This window comes from Arachis ipaensis, chromosome B3, assembly GCF_059453495.1.
Source record: "Arachis ipaensis isolate K30076 ecotype BB chromosome B3, ASM5945349v1, whole genome shotgun sequence".
Classification (NCBI taxonomy): domain Eukaryota; kingdom Viridiplantae; phylum Streptophyta; class Magnoliopsida; order Fabales; family Fabaceae; genus Arachis; species Arachis ipaensis.
Genome location: NC_142438.1, coordinates 133,058,850 through 133,078,415, shown reverse-complemented (window position 1 = coordinate 133,078,415; position 19,566 = coordinate 133,058,850). Strand labels below are relative to the sequence as shown.

The 19,566-nt window shown below is 38.7% G+C and overlaps 3 protein-coding genes across 3 annotated transcripts; 2 read left to right on the top strand and 1 right to left on the bottom strand.

Moving 5' to 3' along the window:
- The first annotated feature begins 523 nt into the window (after positions 1-523).
- Positions 524-1,042, top strand: LOC148572497 (uncharacterized). The gene has a single exon (XM_088507548.1). It carries the CDS (start codon positions 524-526, stop codon positions 1,040-1,042), a length of 519 nt encoding a protein of 172 aa, XP_088363674.1.
- Positions 1,043-14,962: 13,920 nt separating this feature from the next.
- On the top strand, positions 14,963-15,895 carry LOC107631210 (17.3 kDa class I heat shock protein). The gene has a single exon (XM_016334576.3). It carries the CDS (start codon positions 15,208-15,210, stop codon positions 15,670-15,672), a length of 465 nt encoding a protein of 154 aa, XP_016190062.1. The 5' UTR covers positions 14,963-15,207; the 3' UTR covers positions 15,673-15,895.
- Positions 15,896-16,492: 597 nt separating this feature from the next.
- NSL1 (MAC/Perforin domain-containing protein) lies at positions 16,493-19,377 on the bottom strand. Its single transcript, XM_016334577.3, has 7 exons — positions 18,812-19,377; positions 18,489-18,727; positions 18,201-18,405; positions 18,032-18,112; positions 17,754-17,937; positions 17,468-17,640; positions 16,493-17,375 (listed from the first exon to the last, which is right to left on the bottom strand). Exons 1-7 carry the CDS (start codon positions 19,103-19,105, stop codon positions 16,686-16,688), a joined length of 1,866 nt encoding a protein of 621 aa, XP_016190063.1. The 5' UTR covers positions 19,106-19,377; the 3' UTR covers positions 16,493-16,685.
- Between the last annotated feature and the right edge of the window lie 189 nt (positions 19,378-19,566).

Genomic DNA, 19,566 nt, shown 5'->3' with positions numbered 1-19,566 from the left:
TGTACAGGAGAGAGCTGAGAAGTACATCAATATAGAAGAAAATGCCAGACTTCGAGAGACAAGCTGGCGACCTGGGCACTCTCACTCATCAAATGAGAGAGAAAAAGAGCCCAAAAAGAAAGAGGAAGTCGGCCCTGAAAGGCCTAGGAGATATCACTCCTATACTCCTCTACGAGTTTTCCTAGTTGACGTATACAGGGAAATTTGCCATACTGAAAGACTACCTCCCCCTAGGCCCATAAAAAATAAAAAGGGAGGGAGTCATGGTGACTACTGTGAGTACCGTAAGCTATATGGTCACTCAACAAATGATTGTTACGACCTTAAAAATGTGATAGAAAAACTGGCCAGAGAAGGTCAGCTGGACAGATATCTCATGGAAAGGTCAGAACATCATGACAAGAGGAAGCGAGACGAAGAGGACCGAAGAGATCCACCACCGCAGACCCCAGAAAGACATATACACATGATCTCAGGAGGGTTTGCTGGAGGTGGTCTCACAAAGTCATCATGAAAAAGATACATGAAAAAAGTCTACCAGGTTGGAGGTGCAGCTCCCGACCTTCCAACCATCTCTTTCGCTAAAGAAGACGGGCAAGGCATCATTCCTGGACACGACGATCCAGTGGTGATAACCATGATCCTTGCCAATGCCCATCTATACAGAACCCTGGTATATCAGGGGAGCTCGGCCGACATCCTGTTCAAACCAGCGTTTGATAAGCTGGGGTTGGATGAAAAGGAATTGAGAGCTTACTCTGACACCTTATATGGGTTGGGGGATACGCCAATAAAGCCACTAGGATTCATACCCCTACACACAACTTTTGGAAAAGGGGCAAAGTCCAAAACTCTGAGCATCGACTTTATAATCGTTGATGTGGGTTCAGCCTACAATGCCCTAATAGGCAGAACAACCCTAAATCGGCTCGGAGCAGTGGTGTTCACCCCTTACCTTTGTATCAAATTTCCAACACCAGAGGGAATTGCAACCATTAGGGGAGAACAGAAATTGGCAAGAAATGCTACAATGAAAGCCTGAACTCGAGAGGAAAGGGTAAGGAGGTGCACACCATTGAGCTCGGAAGAATCAAAGCTAAAGAAGAATTGGGACCACAACCCGGGGAAAAAACTGAGGAGGTACAGGTTGGAGAAGAGGAAGGGAAAAACACCAACATAGGAGCCAACCTGAAAGAAGATTTGAAGCAGAAGCTTATAAGGCTCCTACGAGAGAATTCCGACCTCTTCGTGTGGAAAGCCTCCGACATGCCACGGATAGATCCCGAACTCATGTCACATAGACTATCGGTATACCCTGGATCGCGACCTATTCAGCAAAGAAGGCGGAAGCTCGGGCCTGAACGAGCTCAAGTAGTAGAAGAGCAAGTAAAAGCCCTCCTAGAAGCCAACTTCATCAAAGAAGTCAAGTATCCAGCATGGCTTGCGAATGTGGTGCTGGTCAAAAAGCAAAACGGCAAGTGGAGGATGTGCGTCGATTACACTGACCTGAACAAGGCGTGTCCTAAAGACCCATATCCACTTCCTAACATTGATACCTTAGTAGACTCCAGCTTGGGGTATCAATACTTGTCGTTTATGGACACGTACTTGGGATACAATCAAATTCTGATGTACAAGCCGGATCAAGAAAAGACATCTTTCATCACGTCAAGAGCAAACTATTGCTATGTGGCCATGCCTTTCAGATTGAAAAATGCAGGAGCCACATATCAAAGGCTGATGAATAAGGTGTTTGCCCTTCACCTTGGGAGTTTAATGGAAGTCTATGTAGACGACATGCTGGTAAAAATAAAGGATGAGGGTGACCTCTTGACCGATCTTTCGCAAGTCTTCAACACCATTAGGAGCATGGGATGAGATTGAATCCCACAAAATGCACCTTCGCGGTGGAGGCAGGAAAATTTCTAGGATTTATACTTACACAAAGGGGGATTGAAGCCAACCTCGACAAATGCAGAGCAGTCCTAGAAATGAAAAGTCCGACTTGTTTAAGGGAGGTCCAACAGTTGAATGGCCGACTTGCAGCTCTCTCCAGGTTCTTCGCAAGATCAGCATTAAAATCTCTACCACTCTTCTCTCTACTAAGAAAAGGATGCCAGTTCGAATGGACTCCTGAGTGTGAAGAAGCATTCCAAGAATTCAAAAGGTTTTTAAGCCAACCTCCCATCCTAATCCAACCTGAAGTTAGGGAAGAACTCGTCCTGTATTTGTCCGTAGCCGACAAAGCTGTAGCATCAGCTCTAATACGGGAAGACGAGGTCGGACAACATCCTGTATACTTCACCAGCAAAGTTCTACAAGGCCCTGAGTTAAGGTATCAAAAACTCGAGAAGTGTGCATATGCCTTAATAGTAGCCTCTCGAAGGTTACGACCTTATTTCCAAGCTCACACAATAAGAGTTCGAATGAACCAGCCCATGAATCAAATCCTTCAGAAGATGGATATCACGGGTAGAATGGTTCAATGGGCTATAGAACTATCCGAGTTTGACCTCAAGTACGAAACTCGAACGGCAATCAAACCCCAATGCCTTACCGACTTCGTGGCAGAGTATGCAGGAGATCAAGAGTGGTGCAGGCATAATACTAGCCAACCAAGAGGATACTCAAATAGAAGTATCCCTCAAATTTGAATTTCCAGCTTCTAACAATCAGGCAGAATATGAAGCCTTGATTGCAGGATTAAAGCTGGCAGAAGAAGTCGGTGCGACCAAAGTAGTCGTGTTCAGCGACTCTCAGGTGGTGACCTCCCAAATAAATGGAGAGTATCAGGTTAAAGACCCCAACATGAGGAGGTACTTAGACAAAACCTTGGAGTATCTTAGGCGTTTTGCAGAGACCGAGGTCAAACACATAACTCGGGATCTCAACAGTAGAGCAGACGCACTCTCCAAACTAGCAAGTACCAAGCCAGGAGGGAATAATAGAAGCCTGATCCAAGAAACTCTCCAAGAACCCTCAGTTACAAAAACAGAGGGCAGGCAAGACGTCCTTGAAGTATCCGGATTGGACCTCGGATGGATGGACCCACTAATCGAATATATGAAATTCAACATCCTACCCAAAGAGAAAAAAGAGGCCAAGAAAATACTGGGGGAAGCACAAAACTACACTTTGGTAAAAGATATACTTTATAAAAGAGAGATATCTACACCATTGTTAAAGTGCGTCCGGACCTCAAGGACAACTGAAGTCTTAGAAGAGGTCCATAATAGTATCTCCGGAAATCATCTTGGAGTGAGGTCTTTGGCTAGGAAAGTCATACGAGCCGGGTTCTACTAGCTGACCTTACAAAAAGACGCCATCGAGTTCGTAAAGAAGTGTCAACCATGCCAAATGCATGCAAACTTCCACGTCGCTCCCCCCGAGGAGCTCATTAGCATAACTTCTCCATGGCCTTTTGCAAAATGGGGATTGGACCTATTGGGACCCTTTTCCCAAGTACCTAATAGTGGGAGTAGACTACTTCACGAAGTGGATAGAAGCAGAATCACTAGCCACCATTACAGCCCAGAGAAGTCGGAAGTTCCTCTACAAGAACATTATCACAAGGTATAGAGTCCCCCACTCCATCACCACCGATAATGGCACTCAGTTCACCAACTCTACCTTCAGGAACCTGGTAGCCAGTATGAAGATCAAGCACCAGTTCACCTCGGTAGAGCACCCACAAGCAAATGGACAAGTCGAGGCAGACAATAAAGTCATACTGATAGAGCTGAAAAAAAGGTTGCAAGATGCAAAGGGAGCATGGGCTGAGGAACTCCCTCAAGTACTATGGGCCTATCGGACTACACCAGTCTACTATAGGAGAAACACCCTTCCGACTTGCTTGTGGCATAGAAGCCATGATACCAGTTGAAATCATTGAGCAAAGTCCAAGAGTAAGCTTCTACGACGAGGTTGGCAACGTACAGGGGCACAAAGAAGAACTCGAGCTACTCTCCGAAGTCCGAGAACAAGCCCAGATAAGAGAAGCAGCGCTAAAGCAAAGGATGACAAACAGATACAACAAGAAAGTCATTCGAAGAAGCTTTGCCTCAAACAACCTGATCTTGATCAGAAATGACATCAGAGTCAACAAGTTGGGGGAAAGAAAGCTTGCTGCTAATTGGAAAGGGCCATATAAGATAAGTAAAGTCTTAGGAAAGGGATACTACAAAGTAACCGACTTGAGCGGTACCGAACTACCTATGTCGTGGCATGCTTGTAATATGAAAAGGTACTAAAGTTAAAAGTGAACTCCACTCCCTGATGTACTCTTTTTCCCGACTTCATGGTTTTTCCCAAAAAGAAGGTTGTTCCTGAAGGAGATTTTAACGAGGCATCAAAGTGGAGGCTAAGGGGCAACAATTTTTCAACCCCTTAGTAGCAAAAAGTACCTTCGTCAATAAATAAAGATCTTTTTCTACATCTCTTTGTAAATTCCATTAAGTTGCTATTATTTTTTCTACGAAACGCGCCGACTTAAGCTCGACAAAACGTAAAAATCCCATGCCCGACCTACGTGGTCAGCATGATAAAACGACGAGGTACAAGTTGGCGTAAAGAGGTTATAAAAGCAGATCATGATAACTCGGAAGGATTACGACTGACAAGTCAAAAAAGCTGAGAAAACTTGAAATGTATCGCAAAAATAACCTAAGTTGTGAACAATTCAGATGGAAAAATTTGAATTCATAAGGAACACAAAAAGAGGAAAAAGGAAATTCATCAAAAATCAAAAGCAGAAGCTGGCTCAAAGTCTTTGGAAAACCTAAAGACAATTCAAACAAAGCGCAGCCTGCCCAGATAAAAAGTTTTTTCCAAAAAAAGATAAAAAGGGTTTTTCATAAAAAACCTAACAAAGGAATAATCATAGAAAGTATGCACAAGACAAGTAGTCATAAACCCCTTATCCAAAAAGGGGGGCAGGAATTAAAACATTTTTTGTTAACGGCCATAAAAGGCCAAGAAAAGTCAAGTGCAATTACCACAGAAACAATAAAAAGATAAAAATTATACAAAGGGGCCTAAAAGCCAGGCCTCAAATAGCTCAAATCAAGTAGAAGAAGGATCGGTATCACCAGAAGGTAGGGAGGTCGGGTCAGCAGCAGGGGAGGACAGAGCAGTCTCTTCAGCGGTGGGAGTCGGAACGCCTGAAGACGTCGGCTGAGATCCCTCTTGTTGATCCTCACGAGGAGGAGATTCTACAATCCTCTAACCACGGGTCTTCAGCTTAGAATCTGTCTCAGGGCGGGGAGGAGAAACAATAGCACCATTCACCACAATCTTATCAGGATCCAGAGGAGAAAGGTCCAAGCCAGGTGCAATAACTCCGATCTGTTCCTTAAAGATCCTCCAGGCCTCCTTCGAGCTCTCCGCTACGGAGTCCTCCAGATCCTGATAAGCCTCCCGACCTTTCTCCATCTCTTGCTGAAGATCAATGCTGTCGGTAAAGATCCTAATGTAATTCTGCTCCTCCTTTTTCTTCGGGCCCTCCTCCATGGCAAACTGGGCCATCAACTTCTTCTCCCTTTCCTGAAGTCGGGACCTCTCCTCATTCAAGCCAGCAACTTCCTCCAAAAGCCTCTTCTCTTCCTCTTGATAAAGGAAAATCCTCCCCTCCAGCTCTTCAACTTTTTGGGTAGAACCCAAAGAGGTAAGGGGAGTATTCTAAAAAATATCAAGAAGTTTCGTGCATACCCCATCAGCCCGAACACTCCCCTGAACCAGGATATTAAGATGGTTTCGAACGGAAGCATCGTCCATATTAATATGAGTATGGGAAAAGATGTAATTCCGAACGAATTGGGGACCATCAAAATCCCTGGAAGAAGCATCTGACCCCGAAGTCTTGCGCTTCTTCCTCTCAGGTTCAGGGGAAGCTTGGGCAGGAAGGGTAGGAGAAGGAAGAGAAGAAGCAGAAGTAGAAGTTACCATAATTGGGTGAGAAGAGGTCCCCAAATCACGAGGGGGAGGAGGAGGAGGAGGGGGAAGAGTGCCGGCAGCCCTCGCGGCATCAACCCGTGCCCGTGACCTTCTTTTAGCATCCTGAACCTTCTGGTAAGAAGCACTGGAACCTTTCTTCACCATCTCTGGAAAGAAGAAAACAAAAAGTTAGATTACCACAAGTCGAAAACAACTAATCGAAAGATTACAAGTCGGAATTTATTAAAAAGCAACAATAAAGCTACCTAATTGGGTCTGCACAAAACTCGGAAACCCCTGAAGAAACCTTCTTGTATCCAAATAAGGGGCTCTTCTCCAAACTTCTCGGAAGAACCCCACAACAGCCTCCTCCACCTCATCCAAGTCATCCAGGTCGTATTTCTCTACAGGAGAGGCCTCCAACCAGTATAGAGGAAAGTGGGGAGAAGAATTTTCATCAAGAAAGAAGGGATGGTGACCCTTCACTGCTAGGACTTTAAAAAAGAAGTTCTTAAAATCGTGAAAAGATTCATCAAAGATGGAAAAAATTTTACGACCTTGAATGGCCCGGAAAGAGATCCACTGTTGCTTATTATTTTGCCCACTGAAGGGCTTGGTCATATGGAAGAGATAGAAAAAGATTCTCAAAGACATCGGAAAATCCAGCTCTCAACTAACAAGCTGGTAAATCTTCATAAAACCCCAAGAATCGGGGTGAAGTTGGGTGGGAGCAACTCGGCAATGGTTCAGAACCTCTACCTCAAAGTCAGAGAAAGGAAGAACCCCCAGGCAAGTAAAAAGACTTTCGTACATAAAAAAGAAATGAGGGTTAGCATCGGTAGCCTTCCCAAAACACACCCGGTCCTCAGGACCCGGAGCAATCAACTCGTACTTTGGTTCATCCTCATCAAGAACACAAACTCTATGGTGGGTGCGGAGGTCAGTGATGTAGTCTGTATCTACTAAGGGTTCCTCCCCAAGAACGGTAACATCTACCCATTCAGAAACTTGAGAAGACATATTTTTCAGTAAAAAATAGATGAAAAGGCGATGAGACCTACAAAGAAAAATGGGAAAGGGTCATACTTAGGTCCTCTAAAAAGACTGAACAACTTCTCTCAAGAACGAGAAAACAACGACGACTAAACCAACGTACTCACTACACAGCATACAAAAATTCCCTCTAAACTCGCAGAAGGTATCAAGCGTAAATGATAAAAAGGGAAAGATAGAGAACTAACCTTTGTTGATGAATGCGAAGAGAAGCAGAAGCAACATCAGTCACAGCAAGGGGGAGGCTAGAAAAGCTTTCTCTTTGAGAAAATAAAGGTTCGAAGTAAGAAATTTCAGAAAACGAAAGAAACAGAAGAAAGATAGGGAAAAGTATTTATAAATACATCAGGGACAAAACAGTAAAACGAGGCTATCATTAAAGATACGCGTCGTTACCAATGTAACCGCTCCCTATGTGTAAATACAAAACTCCTAACGGACGCGACGTTTGATTAGACGCGACTGTTGAAAATTTTTAAATCACGTCGGTTTTAAAAATCACGTCGGTTTCTGAATCATGTCGGCTACAAGCCTGAGTTCAAATACTCAAATCCAACTCATAATTAAAAGATTGGACTCGAGTAGGGGCACTGTTCATACCCTGGCCCAACATTAAGGCCCAGGTCTAAATAAAAGACCCAATCCAAAGATTAGCCTTCACATGACACCGACCTCCTCACAAGAAGTCGGATCCAACACAGACTTGCCCTGAGGAAGTCGGGATCGAATATTAGCTGGCAGATAACCCTTATTCAAATAAGTAACTGCCCATAAAATCTCTCAACCCACTTCCAGTGGCCATTCCTCAACTTCCCTAAGATAAAGGGACATTTATCCACCTAAAAAGGTGGAACTACTCCAACGGTAATTATTAGTTCACCACTATAAATATCCTGACACCCATCAGGTATCTCTAAGTTCCAATACTCTCTAAACCTGCTAAAACCCTTTGCTAACTTAGGCATCGGAGTGTCTTTGCAGGTACCACCCCCATTCTTTCACATACACAAGCAGGACGGCTGCTCCCGGATGCGAGTCTAGTCGAAGACTACCTCCGTTCAACGCGTGGGCCAATTTTACAAGTCCAACCCATTAACTACAAATTACCATTATAACAGTACTTTTTTGTTATCCTTTTTTTAAGTAACAATATCTATATTCTTTTTAATTTATCTTTTTTACACTCATTTTTAATAGAATTCATTATTTTTTTTTCTTTTTAATAAAAACTGCATAAAAATTACAATTAAAATTGAATCAATAAATTTCAATACCAAATACTAAAAACGAATAATCCATAATAGAAAGTAATTCAATTTAAAAACTGTCAAATAAAAAGATATACTAATAATACTAAAGAGATAAAAAAAATATTTAATATTTATTAATTATAATTATTATAATAATTAATAAATATTAAATAAAAAATTTTGATTATTGTTATATTTTTGTTATTAAATATTTCCGTAATTGAAATAGGAATGATAGTATGAACAAATGTAATTTACATGTCGGTGTAGTTCAATAATCATTAGAGTTTTTATATATTACTTTGTAAGATGTTCATAGACCATAATCTATGGGATTATTGTGATGATTAAAATTTCAATTTCAAAACACACACTATAGTCTTATTGTCAATTAATCTAAGTAATTTACCCTTATTGGTTGAAGATACTAATTTGTTTCTTCGAATTCTAAATATGAAGGAAGAATATAATTACATGAGTAATATAATTTTCTAAATCAATCTCCAAAAAGTTTTTTGTTAGACAAATTAATTGTCAATAACTTTTAATTATCAAATTAGTTTTTAATATTTTATTTTGTTAGATATATTAATTTCTACGTTAAATTTAGGTAAGAAATTAGACAAATTAATTATTATTATTTAATGAAAGACATAATAATTTTTAAGAATTTTTTAATTTATATATGTTTTTTTATATAGACAAATAATTTGATGTGAGAATTTATCTATCTAACGAAATAAAAATTTAAAAATTGATTTTGTAATTAAGATTTATTAATGACTAAATTCAATTATAAATTATTGAGGAACTGATCTGGGATATTTACTCGTAGAAAATTTAAAAAAAAAGGCACTATAGTTTATGGAGCACATGATATTGAGATAATAATTAAAATTGGTACGATGACCGCGTTTAGAAATTACAAAATAAGTTATAATTTTAGATAATAATTAAAATTTCGTAGAATAATTAACAAACAAAAAGAGAAAATAATACTAATTCTAGTATTAATATTAATATAATTAACCATGATGTACTTGATTGATTGATAGTTATATGATTTTTGATATGAAAGATAATAAAAATATAACCAAAATTATCTAAAAAGTATTTGTAAAGTATATGATTATTCAATACGTGTGATGACTAATAATTTGCACAATTGTGCAACTATTTAATTTAAAAACTAACTATATGGAAGTAGGAGAGAAAGCTCATGTTTGTTCACAAAATTGAGTTATAAATAAAATTTTGTTGTGATAAGAATGAATGATGTGGATGACTATTTTTTATGAGACTTAATTTATTAAGGGTGATTGATTGCATTTAATTATGTTTGAAAAGTAAAGTTTCTTTGTGCTTATAAATAGCAAGTTAGCAACATAATATGAAGCATATGGAACACACAAAAAGTAATAAAACACTATTCTCTCTCTTTCTCTAATTATATTTCTTTATTTGTTACTTCTTCCTTATTTATTTATTTAGTTATTTTATAACACGTTATCAGTACGAAGCTCTAACGATATTTTAGGAAGACTTCAGGTAACAAATTTTTATTATGTCGAAACTTCATCTTGAATATAATGCTTTTGATATATATGGAAACAATTATTTATCATGGATACTATATGCTAAAATCCATCTTGATTTAATGGATTTTGGAGATACCATTAAGGTTGAAAATAATACATCCCAAAAAGATAAAGCCAAAGCTATGATTTTTCTTCATCGTCATCTTGACGTATGATTGAAAAATGAATATCTCAAATTAAAAGATCATGCAGATCTGTGGAAAGATCTTGAAGAAATGTACAATTATCAAAAGACGTTGATACCTCCTCAAACCCGATATGTTAGAGAAAACTTTCTCGACCTTTCCATGCCTCGAATGTGCTCCTGCAGTAGCAATCGAGAAAAATGATTTAAAAATATTCTGAGCTAATTTCTTTCTTTCTTGTTGCTGAACGCAACAATGAGTTGCTCTTAAGAAATCATGAAGCGCGTCTAGCTGGCGCTGCCCTATTTCCTGAAGCAAATGCGGCAACTTATAACCCCAGAAGAGGTAAATGGCAAGATTTTGATAACAAGAAAAATTATGGAAGGAAAAGAAATTATGTTCACAAGAAAGGATCTCACCAAAAGTGGGATAAAGAAAGAAACAATAGGCAAAGTAAATCAATTGGGGATAAATACTTCCGTTGTGGTGGAAAGGGCCATTGGTCACGTACCTGTCATACCCGAAGGCACCTAGTTGATCTTTATCAAGCATCCTTGAAAAGGGATGACAAAGGAAAGGAAACAAATTTTGTTTCAAATAATGAAAATTTCACCACTCATTATGATGTATCTAATTTCTTTAAGGATTCTGAAGAAAATATTGGCTATTTGATCAATGATGGAATAGTTTGATATGTGTATGTGTTTGTTAAGTATTCATGTGAATACTTTTACTGTGCATGTACTTCTACTCATTTTATTATTATCATTTGTCTTTGAAGAAAAATGGTAAGGACATATTCTGAAGATATTTGCCTTGCGGATAGTGCAAGTTCGCACACTATTCTTAAAAGTGATATATATTTTACCCATCTTGTGCCAAAAGAAGAATATGTTAATACTATTACTGGTTCAGGCAATGTGATAGAATGCTCTAGAAGAGCTATAATTTTGTTTCCTGGAGGAACAAAATTTATAATAAATAATGCACTATTATCTACTAAGTCTCTGAGGAACTTGTTGAGTTTCAAAGATATTCGCCGAAATGGATATCATATTGAAACAATGAATGAGGAAAATCATGAGTATTTATGTATCACAACTCATGATTTAAATAAAAAGGTTATATTAGAAAAGTTACCCTCACTTTCATCTGGGTTGTATTATACCAAGATTAGTGCAATTGAATCACATGCCACTGTAAACTAGAAGTTTACTAGCCTAAATGAATTCATAACTTGGCACGACCGATTGGGTCATCCGGGAACAACCATGATGCGGAGAATTATTGAAAACTCTCATGGACATTCACTAAAGAACCAGAAGATTCTTAAAACTAGTGAATTTTGTTGTGTTGCATGTTCTCAAGATTCTTAAAACCAGTAAAGATTGGATTTGAGTCTCCTGAATTCCTAGAAAGGATTTAAGGTGATATATGTGGACCTATTCATCCATCGTGTAGATCTTTTAGATATTTTATGGTCCTAATAGATGCATCTTCGAGATGGTCACATGTGTGCTTATTATCTTCTCGCAACCTAGCGTTTGCCAGATTATTGGCTCAAATTATTCGATTAAAAGCACAATTTCCAGAAAATCCAATCAAAGCAATTTGTCTTGATAATGCTGGTGAATTTACTTCCCAAGCTTTTGATGCTTATTGTATGGCTAATGGAATAAGTGTTGAACATCCAGTAGCTTATGTTCACACACAAAATGGGTTAGCAGAATCACTTATTAAACGCCTCCAATTAATTGCTAGACCCTTACTTATGAGAACAAATATCCCAACCTCGGTTTGGGGGCATGCTATTTTACATGCCGCAGCACTTATTCGTTTGAGACCAACGAGTTACCATCAGTTCTCTCCTATGCAATTAGCTTTTGGCCAACAGCCAAATATTTCCCATTTAAGAATATTTGGGTGTGCGATATATGTTCCCATTGCACCACCTAATCGCACCAAAATGGGACCCCAAAGAAAATTGGGGATATATGTTGGATATGACTCTCCCTCTATAGTGAGGTATCTTGAGATACAAACTGGAGATGTATTTAAAGCCCGATTTGCGGATTGTCATTTTAATGAATCAAAATTTCTAACATTAGGAGAGAGAATAAGCTTCCTGAAAAGGAACTTAATTGGAATGCATCATCGTTGATGCATTTAGATCCTCGATCAGGGCAATGTGAACTAGAAGTTCAAAAGATTATACATTTGCAAAGAATAGAAAATGAATTGCTTGATGCATTTTTCGATACAAAGAGGATAACCAAATCTTATATACCAGCGAAAAATTCCCCAATTCGAATTGATGTCCCAGTAGGACAAGTAGCCACTGAAGCAAATTCAGGCCAGAAGCGTGGCAGGCCTGTTGGTTCCAAAGACAAAAATCTTCCAAAGCGAAAAGAAGTGAATACTATTTCTATTGAAAAAGACATAGTAAAGACACCTGCAGTTGTCCAAAATTCTGATATAGTTTTAACGCCAGAAGACGTTTAGGTACTGAAAATTGTGAAAATGACGAGATCTCGATAAATTATGTCTTTACAAGAGAGAAACGGGACCGAAATAAGAGAATTGTCAATGAAATATTTGCATATAATATGGCATTAAAAATTATGCATGAATGTAAGGATCTTGAGCCAAGATCAGTCGAAGAATGTCGACAAAGGAATGATTGGCCAAAATGGGAAGAAGCCATGAAGGCTGAATTAGACTCACTTGCAAAACGTGAAGTCTTTGGACCTGTAGTCTGTACACCAGAAGATATAAAACCTGTTGGATACCGATGGGTATTTGTGAGAAAACGAAATGAGAAAAATGAAGTTGTGCGCTACAAAGCCCGACTTGTGGCACAAGGTTTTTCACAAAGGCCCGGTATAGATTATGAAGAAACGTATTCCCCTGTAGTGGATGCGATAACATTGCATTATTTGGTCAGTTTATCTGCATATCATAAACTTCATATGCATTTAATGGATGTGGTAACAGCCTATTTGTACGGCTCATTAGATCGGGATATCTATATGAAAGTCCCTGAAGGACTAAAGATATCTAAACCATCCAATGAATATTCGCCGGGGTTATATATAGTTAAATTGCAAAGATCTTTATATGGTCTAAAGCAATCTAGACGAATGTGGTATAATCGTTTTACTGAGTATTTGGCCAAAAATGGATTCAAGAATGATGATATCTGTCCATGTGTTTTCATAAAGAAATCTGCATATGGATTTATTATAATTGTTGTGTACGTTGATGATTTAAATATCATTGGGACTCCTGAAGAGATTCCAACAATTATAAAAACTCTAAAAGAAGAGTTTGAGATGAAAGATTTTGGAAGAACTAAATTTTGTCTCAGCCTGCAGATCGAGCATATAAAAAATGGGATCTTTATTCATCAAACAACATACATAGAGAAGATCTTGAAAAGATTTTATATGGATAAGTTACATCCCTTGAGTACCCCAATAATCGTAAGATCTTTAGATGTGGAAAATGATAAATTCCGTCCTAAGGAACAAAATGAAGATATACTTGGTCCTGAAGTACCATATCTTAGTGACATTGGAGCACTAATGTATCTTACTAATAATACACGACCTGATATATCATTTGCTATGAATTTACTAGCAAAATATAGTTTCTCTCCAACCAGAAGACATTGGAGTGGAATCAAACAGATCTTTCGATATCTTCATGAAACGGTTGATATGGGATTGTTTTATCCCTATGGATCCAAGTCACAATTAGTTGGCTATGCAGATGCTGGATATTTGTCTGATCCACATAAAGAGAGATCTCAAACAGGATACCTATTCACATATGGTGGTACAGCTATATCATGGAGGTCCACGAAACAGACGATTGCAGCAACATCCTCTAATCATGCTGAAATACTAGCGATACATGAAGCTAGTCGCGAGTGTTTTTGGCTGAGGAGTGTGATCCAATATATTCTGTCATCATGTGGACTGATTGATCAGAAGATAGCTCCAATTGTCCTGTTTGAAGATAATACAGCATGTATTGCTCAACTTAAGGGCGGATATATCAAAGGTGATAGAACAAAGCATATTTCTCCCAAATTCTTCTTCACTCATGATCTTCAAAATCAAGGGACAATTGATATCCAACAGATCCGCTCAAATGACAATCTGGCAGATTTATTCACAAAGTCACTCCCAAAATCCTCCTTTGAAAGATTGGTACATCATATTGGGATGCGTCGATTTCGAGATGTTAAATGATATCGACAAGAGGGGGAGACTGTACTTTTTTTTCCTTGGTCAAGTTTTTATCCCATTGGATTTTTCTTGACAAGGTTTTTAATGAGGCAGTCCCCATCACTAAAGGATATTGTACTCTTTTTTCTTCATTAAGGTTTTTTCCCACTGGGTTTTTCTTTTGTAAGGTTTTAACGAGGTAATAATCCTAAATGGTCATCCAAGGGGGAGTGTTGTAATAAGGATGAATGATGTGGATGACCATTTTTCATGAGACTTAGTTTACCAAGGGTGATTGCATTTAATTATGTTTGAAAAGTAAAGCTTCTTTGTGCTTATAAATAGTAACATAATATGAAGCATATGGAACATACAAAAAGCAATAAAATGCCATTCTCTCTTTCTCTAATTATATTTCTTTATTTGTTACCTCTTCCTTATTTAGTTATTTTATAACAAATTTCTTTGATTTTCTTTGTTTTTTCAGAGTCGGTATGTTTTTTTTTGTCTTGAACATTTATTTTTGTTTGCCTTTCAGCCTTTGGTCAGGTTATGCCTTTTTTGTTTTTGTTTTTGTTTTTGTTAAAAGGTCATGCCCTAAATGTAACATTTAAAGATTCGTCTTCCTATCGTAGGCCCAACAAAAACAATTTGGGCTTCAAAACATACTCTATGAGTCATAAAGAGGTAAGCCAGCCATGACCAAAAGGGAAATAGAGGTAAGCAAGCAAGACCCAAAAAAAAAATTAAAAAATAGAGGTAAGCCAGAGGGTTCTGCGTGGTGCCTGAAAAATCTGGAAGGTTTTGGAGGTTTCAACTTTCAACATCTTGTGAAGGAATAATTAGTAGTAGATACTAGTCCTATATAGACCTTTCTGGAAAATACCTGATTCCTCCTCCACAGCGTTTAAATACCTTATGTATCTTCATTCTTCTCCATCAGGCAAGCAAGACAGTATTTTCTAATCAATCACACACAGCATTTTCTACTCAAATCACAGAAAAAGAAAAGAAGAGAATGTCGCTGATTCCAAGTTTCTTCGGTGGCCGAAGGAGCAACGTCTTCGATCCTTTCTCCCTCGACGTTTGGGACCCCTTTAAAGACTTCCAATTCCCGAGCTCTCTTACTTCTTCCGACAATTCTGCGTTCGTCAACACTCGTGTGGACTGGAAGGAGACTCCCGAAGCACATGTGTTCAAGGCTGATCTTCCTGGTCTGAAGAAGGAGGAAGTGAAGGTTGAGATCGAAGATAACAGTGTCCTTCAGATCAGCGGCGAGAGGAACGTTGAGAAGGAGGACAAGAACGACACCTGGCACCGTGTGGAGCGCAGCAGCGGCAAGTTCATGCGGAGGTTCAGGCTCCCCGAGAACGCCAAGATGGATGAGGTGAAGGCAGCCATGGAGAATGGTGTTCTCACTGTCACTGTTCCCAAAGCAGAAGTTAAGAAACCCGATGTTAAGCCCATTCAGATCACTGGTTAAACAAGATACTTTTTCCTTGTTTTCGCTCCTAGAGTTTTCAAACCTATGTTTTTGTGAATTGTAATTGCGTAATGCCTATGTCATGTTCATGTCCCTGAGAAATATAAATCATGTAGTAGTGGTAAGTAAGAAAGCAAGATTATTGTGATATGAGATGTAATCAAGTATGTAGTGCATGTGAATAATAATAATTTCCTTCTTTTATCGGTTGAGGGATTTGAAATTCTTCTCTTGCTTTTTCTTCTTAATTAATCCATCGATTCCCCCATTTCCCTCTAAAACATATTTTACTTTCTTAATTTTGGGAAAAAAAAATGCCTGCGTGCTAGCAGATTGCATGTAGAAAATTTTCCCAGTTTATTTTATTATTTTATATTTATTTGAGTTGTAATTAATTTCTCATTTTCTCTTGGTTCGGTTTTTACCGTTAAAACGGTTACGTGTTTGAAGCTGTTATTTGGACCCATTTTTCTGGCAAAGTAGCAGTAAAATTTTACCCAAATCCAAACTTTCTGTCCCATATAATCTTAATCTGATCGTATCCTATTCAAATTTCCACAAGTAGGGTGCCGTGGAGGAACTCTTAACAGATTTTGAACCTTGACTAAATACAAGAGTCCTCCTTTAACATGTGACGCTCATTCAACTTACTTTTGTTGAGTACCATATCCGCACCCCATATCAATCATTATATACTTCTACAGAACTCGCCAAATGTGTGATGTTGCATTTGCTGATATACCAAGATGCAAACATAAGTCTCTGTTGCCCACTTGTGGAGTTAGATATCAGGATCAGCGAAAAGGAAAAAACGACACGATTTTGTGTGTTTCGAAATTTAGGTAGTTTTTATTATTGATGGCAGTTATGCCAAAACAAATCTAGCTCACTTTGCATCAGATGTGAGATGACACTCATTTTTGAATGAATCATACAATATAAGTTACGTATTTACAGCAGACTATAATATTAAATGATACATTGTAATCCTATATTATAATCCCGAATGCTACTTACTCTATAGCTTCTTCTGGTATAACAGTCAACAAAGAATACTTGGCTTTGATTGAGATTCTGCCATTATCCACACACAACTTTGCACCTGTGACAACCCAATATCCAGGTGTATCCTCTGGGCCCCTAACCATTTCTTTTGTGTCTACAAAGCTGAGCATTCTTGGAGCCCTTGTTGGCACTGGAGGACCACCTTGATAGATTGCTGAGTTTATCTCCACCTTATTCGCCTTCTCCGGCGAGGATTTCAACTCTTTGCTCAGCTTTGTGCTCATCAAGGCAGAGAAGAATCCTGATTTTCTAGACATTGTAGAAGGTCCATCCCATTCTGATCTCCGGATTTTGGCCGATGCCACGGTTGAGAATCCAAGCCTTAGGAACAGAACCTTCTTCATTCCCACAAGCTTCACCTCAAACCATGCCTTTGTTACTATGGCTGTGGACTCGTCTATTCTGGAGCTGTTGTACTGAACAGGTGCTGTGTACACATGAGAAAACATGCTCCATTTTACCGGTTCGTAGTAGCCTCTTTCGACCGGTTCATCGATGGGTTCATAGCCGTTGTCTTCTGAGATTTCAAGGAAACCAGGAATCTCTGCAAGATGCTGAAGATGGATTGCCAAGTGATCATTCTTTTTGCTTTCTAAGTACAAACGAATCCCTGTTACAGGACGGTTCCCGGAATCAACCTGCATAATGAATGTCACTCAACTTGCTAGAAAGAAAATTGTTTCTAAGTTGGATACATAATATGCTTCTTGCTTAAATTGAATGAAATTACCTTGACAGTGTTAACATAAAGCTTGGGTCCCATGAGACTGAACTGAAGTGATGGAGACATGTTTTTCTTATGCTTGTGGCCATATCCAAGAGGCAGATCTCCATACATTGGTGCCCATTGCCGTGGCAACTGAAATTCCAGAAAATGATGGAGATCCTCTATGGCAGGTTTATCTATTTGATACATAAAACTCTCAGAAAAACATGTACTAGAGATATTATATTATATTATATTATATTACTCATTCTATATTTGTGCCAAAAGTAATTCAGAAATGTTTGCTCACATCTAAGATACAAATTAACGGCGTGACTCAAGAATCCATTGCCTGGAACAGAGTTGAGTAAGGAAGTAATAGGAACAAAAGACATTGATATGACATTGGGGGATTGTAGTATGGTTTGAAGCCACTGGTTATAAGGCTGACGAATATCAATGCCTCCCCTGCGGACCGAAACACTCATGATTTCCTGCAAAAGAATTTGTATAAATCAGATGCAGTTATGGGAATTGCAACTTTCTTGCAAAATAAAAAGATAGAGATAGATTCGTAGAAATACTGACATCATTCTTGGAGTGGCTTTTTACAACTGGTCTTCCAGCAGGAGGAAAATGGTTCTGCCTCCACAGCTTGGCATGATCATCCTGAAAGTAAACATGGTTGAATTATGTTAGAGATCACTTTCTTTTTTCTACCATGAAACGGAAGATGTATATGGTGGTTGATATTTGCCTTTAGTTTTCCTGATATTTGAGCAGGATTGGCATTGGAAGATGGATTCGAATCCTCTGAAAACCTCTCATCAGCTAGTTGTTTTAGTAGTTTCTGCAGTTCAGCGGGTGGAAGATCTGAATTCTTTGACTGCTTGATGTGGACCACATCTTTACCTCCCATCTTGACGCCAACAATCACATGGGTGCCATACTTGTCAATGAACCTGATGAACAACACAAGCATATGCTGTGTTAAATTGATTGAACAAGCTTCATGTTTGTGTTTCTGTTTCTGAAGAATACTTACGAGGCAAGAGCTGCAGGGTTCCAGGAAGAAGGAACATCTTTCTTGACTTGATCGGAAAGGGTTAAGTTAGTTCTATCCAATTCAACGGTGTACAATGATATGAAGCATCCATCAAAAGCAAGGCTCTTAGTTGCAGCTGCATCCTTCGGCCAACACTTCCTCATGTCAAACATAGCATTGAAAACTCCCGATGGTATCTTCCCAGACAGAGATAACTGCCTGTTAAAATGCTCCGACATCTGCAATTAAAACAAATTCATTATCCCTACCGAACCATATATCTTTGTTTTATTCGATGGAATTAGTTAGTAGTTAGCAGTGACCTGGTTGAAGGTGAGAACATCGGAATGGAACCTTGTGCGTTCACCTTTGTCACACTTGATGGAAGAGGGAACGTTGTGGACACGAATTGAACCTGGAACTGGGAAGAGCATGTCCCTGGTGTGTTTATGATCAATCTCGATCAACGTGGAAGACTTGCAGGCGGAGAATCTTATGTCGCTGCAGAGATCATAGCCTTGACCAATCACTGACACTGCTTTCTCCGCAGCCAGCTGTGGATCCATCCCCGCAATGCTTCTATTCAAACCCATATTTAATTTTATTTCTTGATTCATGTACAAATTTTACAGCACTTGTTCATGGTCGGATCGGATCACTCCCTCTTATTAATTAATAGTCTGGCTTTCAACAGAGTCGTGGGAACGACGAAGAATCATCGAAGAAGCTCAAGGCGGCTTCATGCTTATGGTTATGGACTCAACCTTCGAACCTTGTTTCTCCACGTGGCACCGTGTTATGATCACTGCGAATAAGTCATAGGGTCAACGCTGACTTCGGACTTCGGATCATTTTTAATTTTATATGGCAAAACGTATGCGGATTATATATATATATATATATAGGTTATTTTCATTATAATTTATCTTCGTATTTTTCATACAATATGCTATTAGGATAAAAGTTAGCAGAGTACCTTAAACAAAAAAGGATGAAAGGAAGTCAATGAGTTATACCTCAAATAACATAGTCTCCCCATATTCAATTAAGAGGTTGCAGGTTCGAATATCTTATCTTT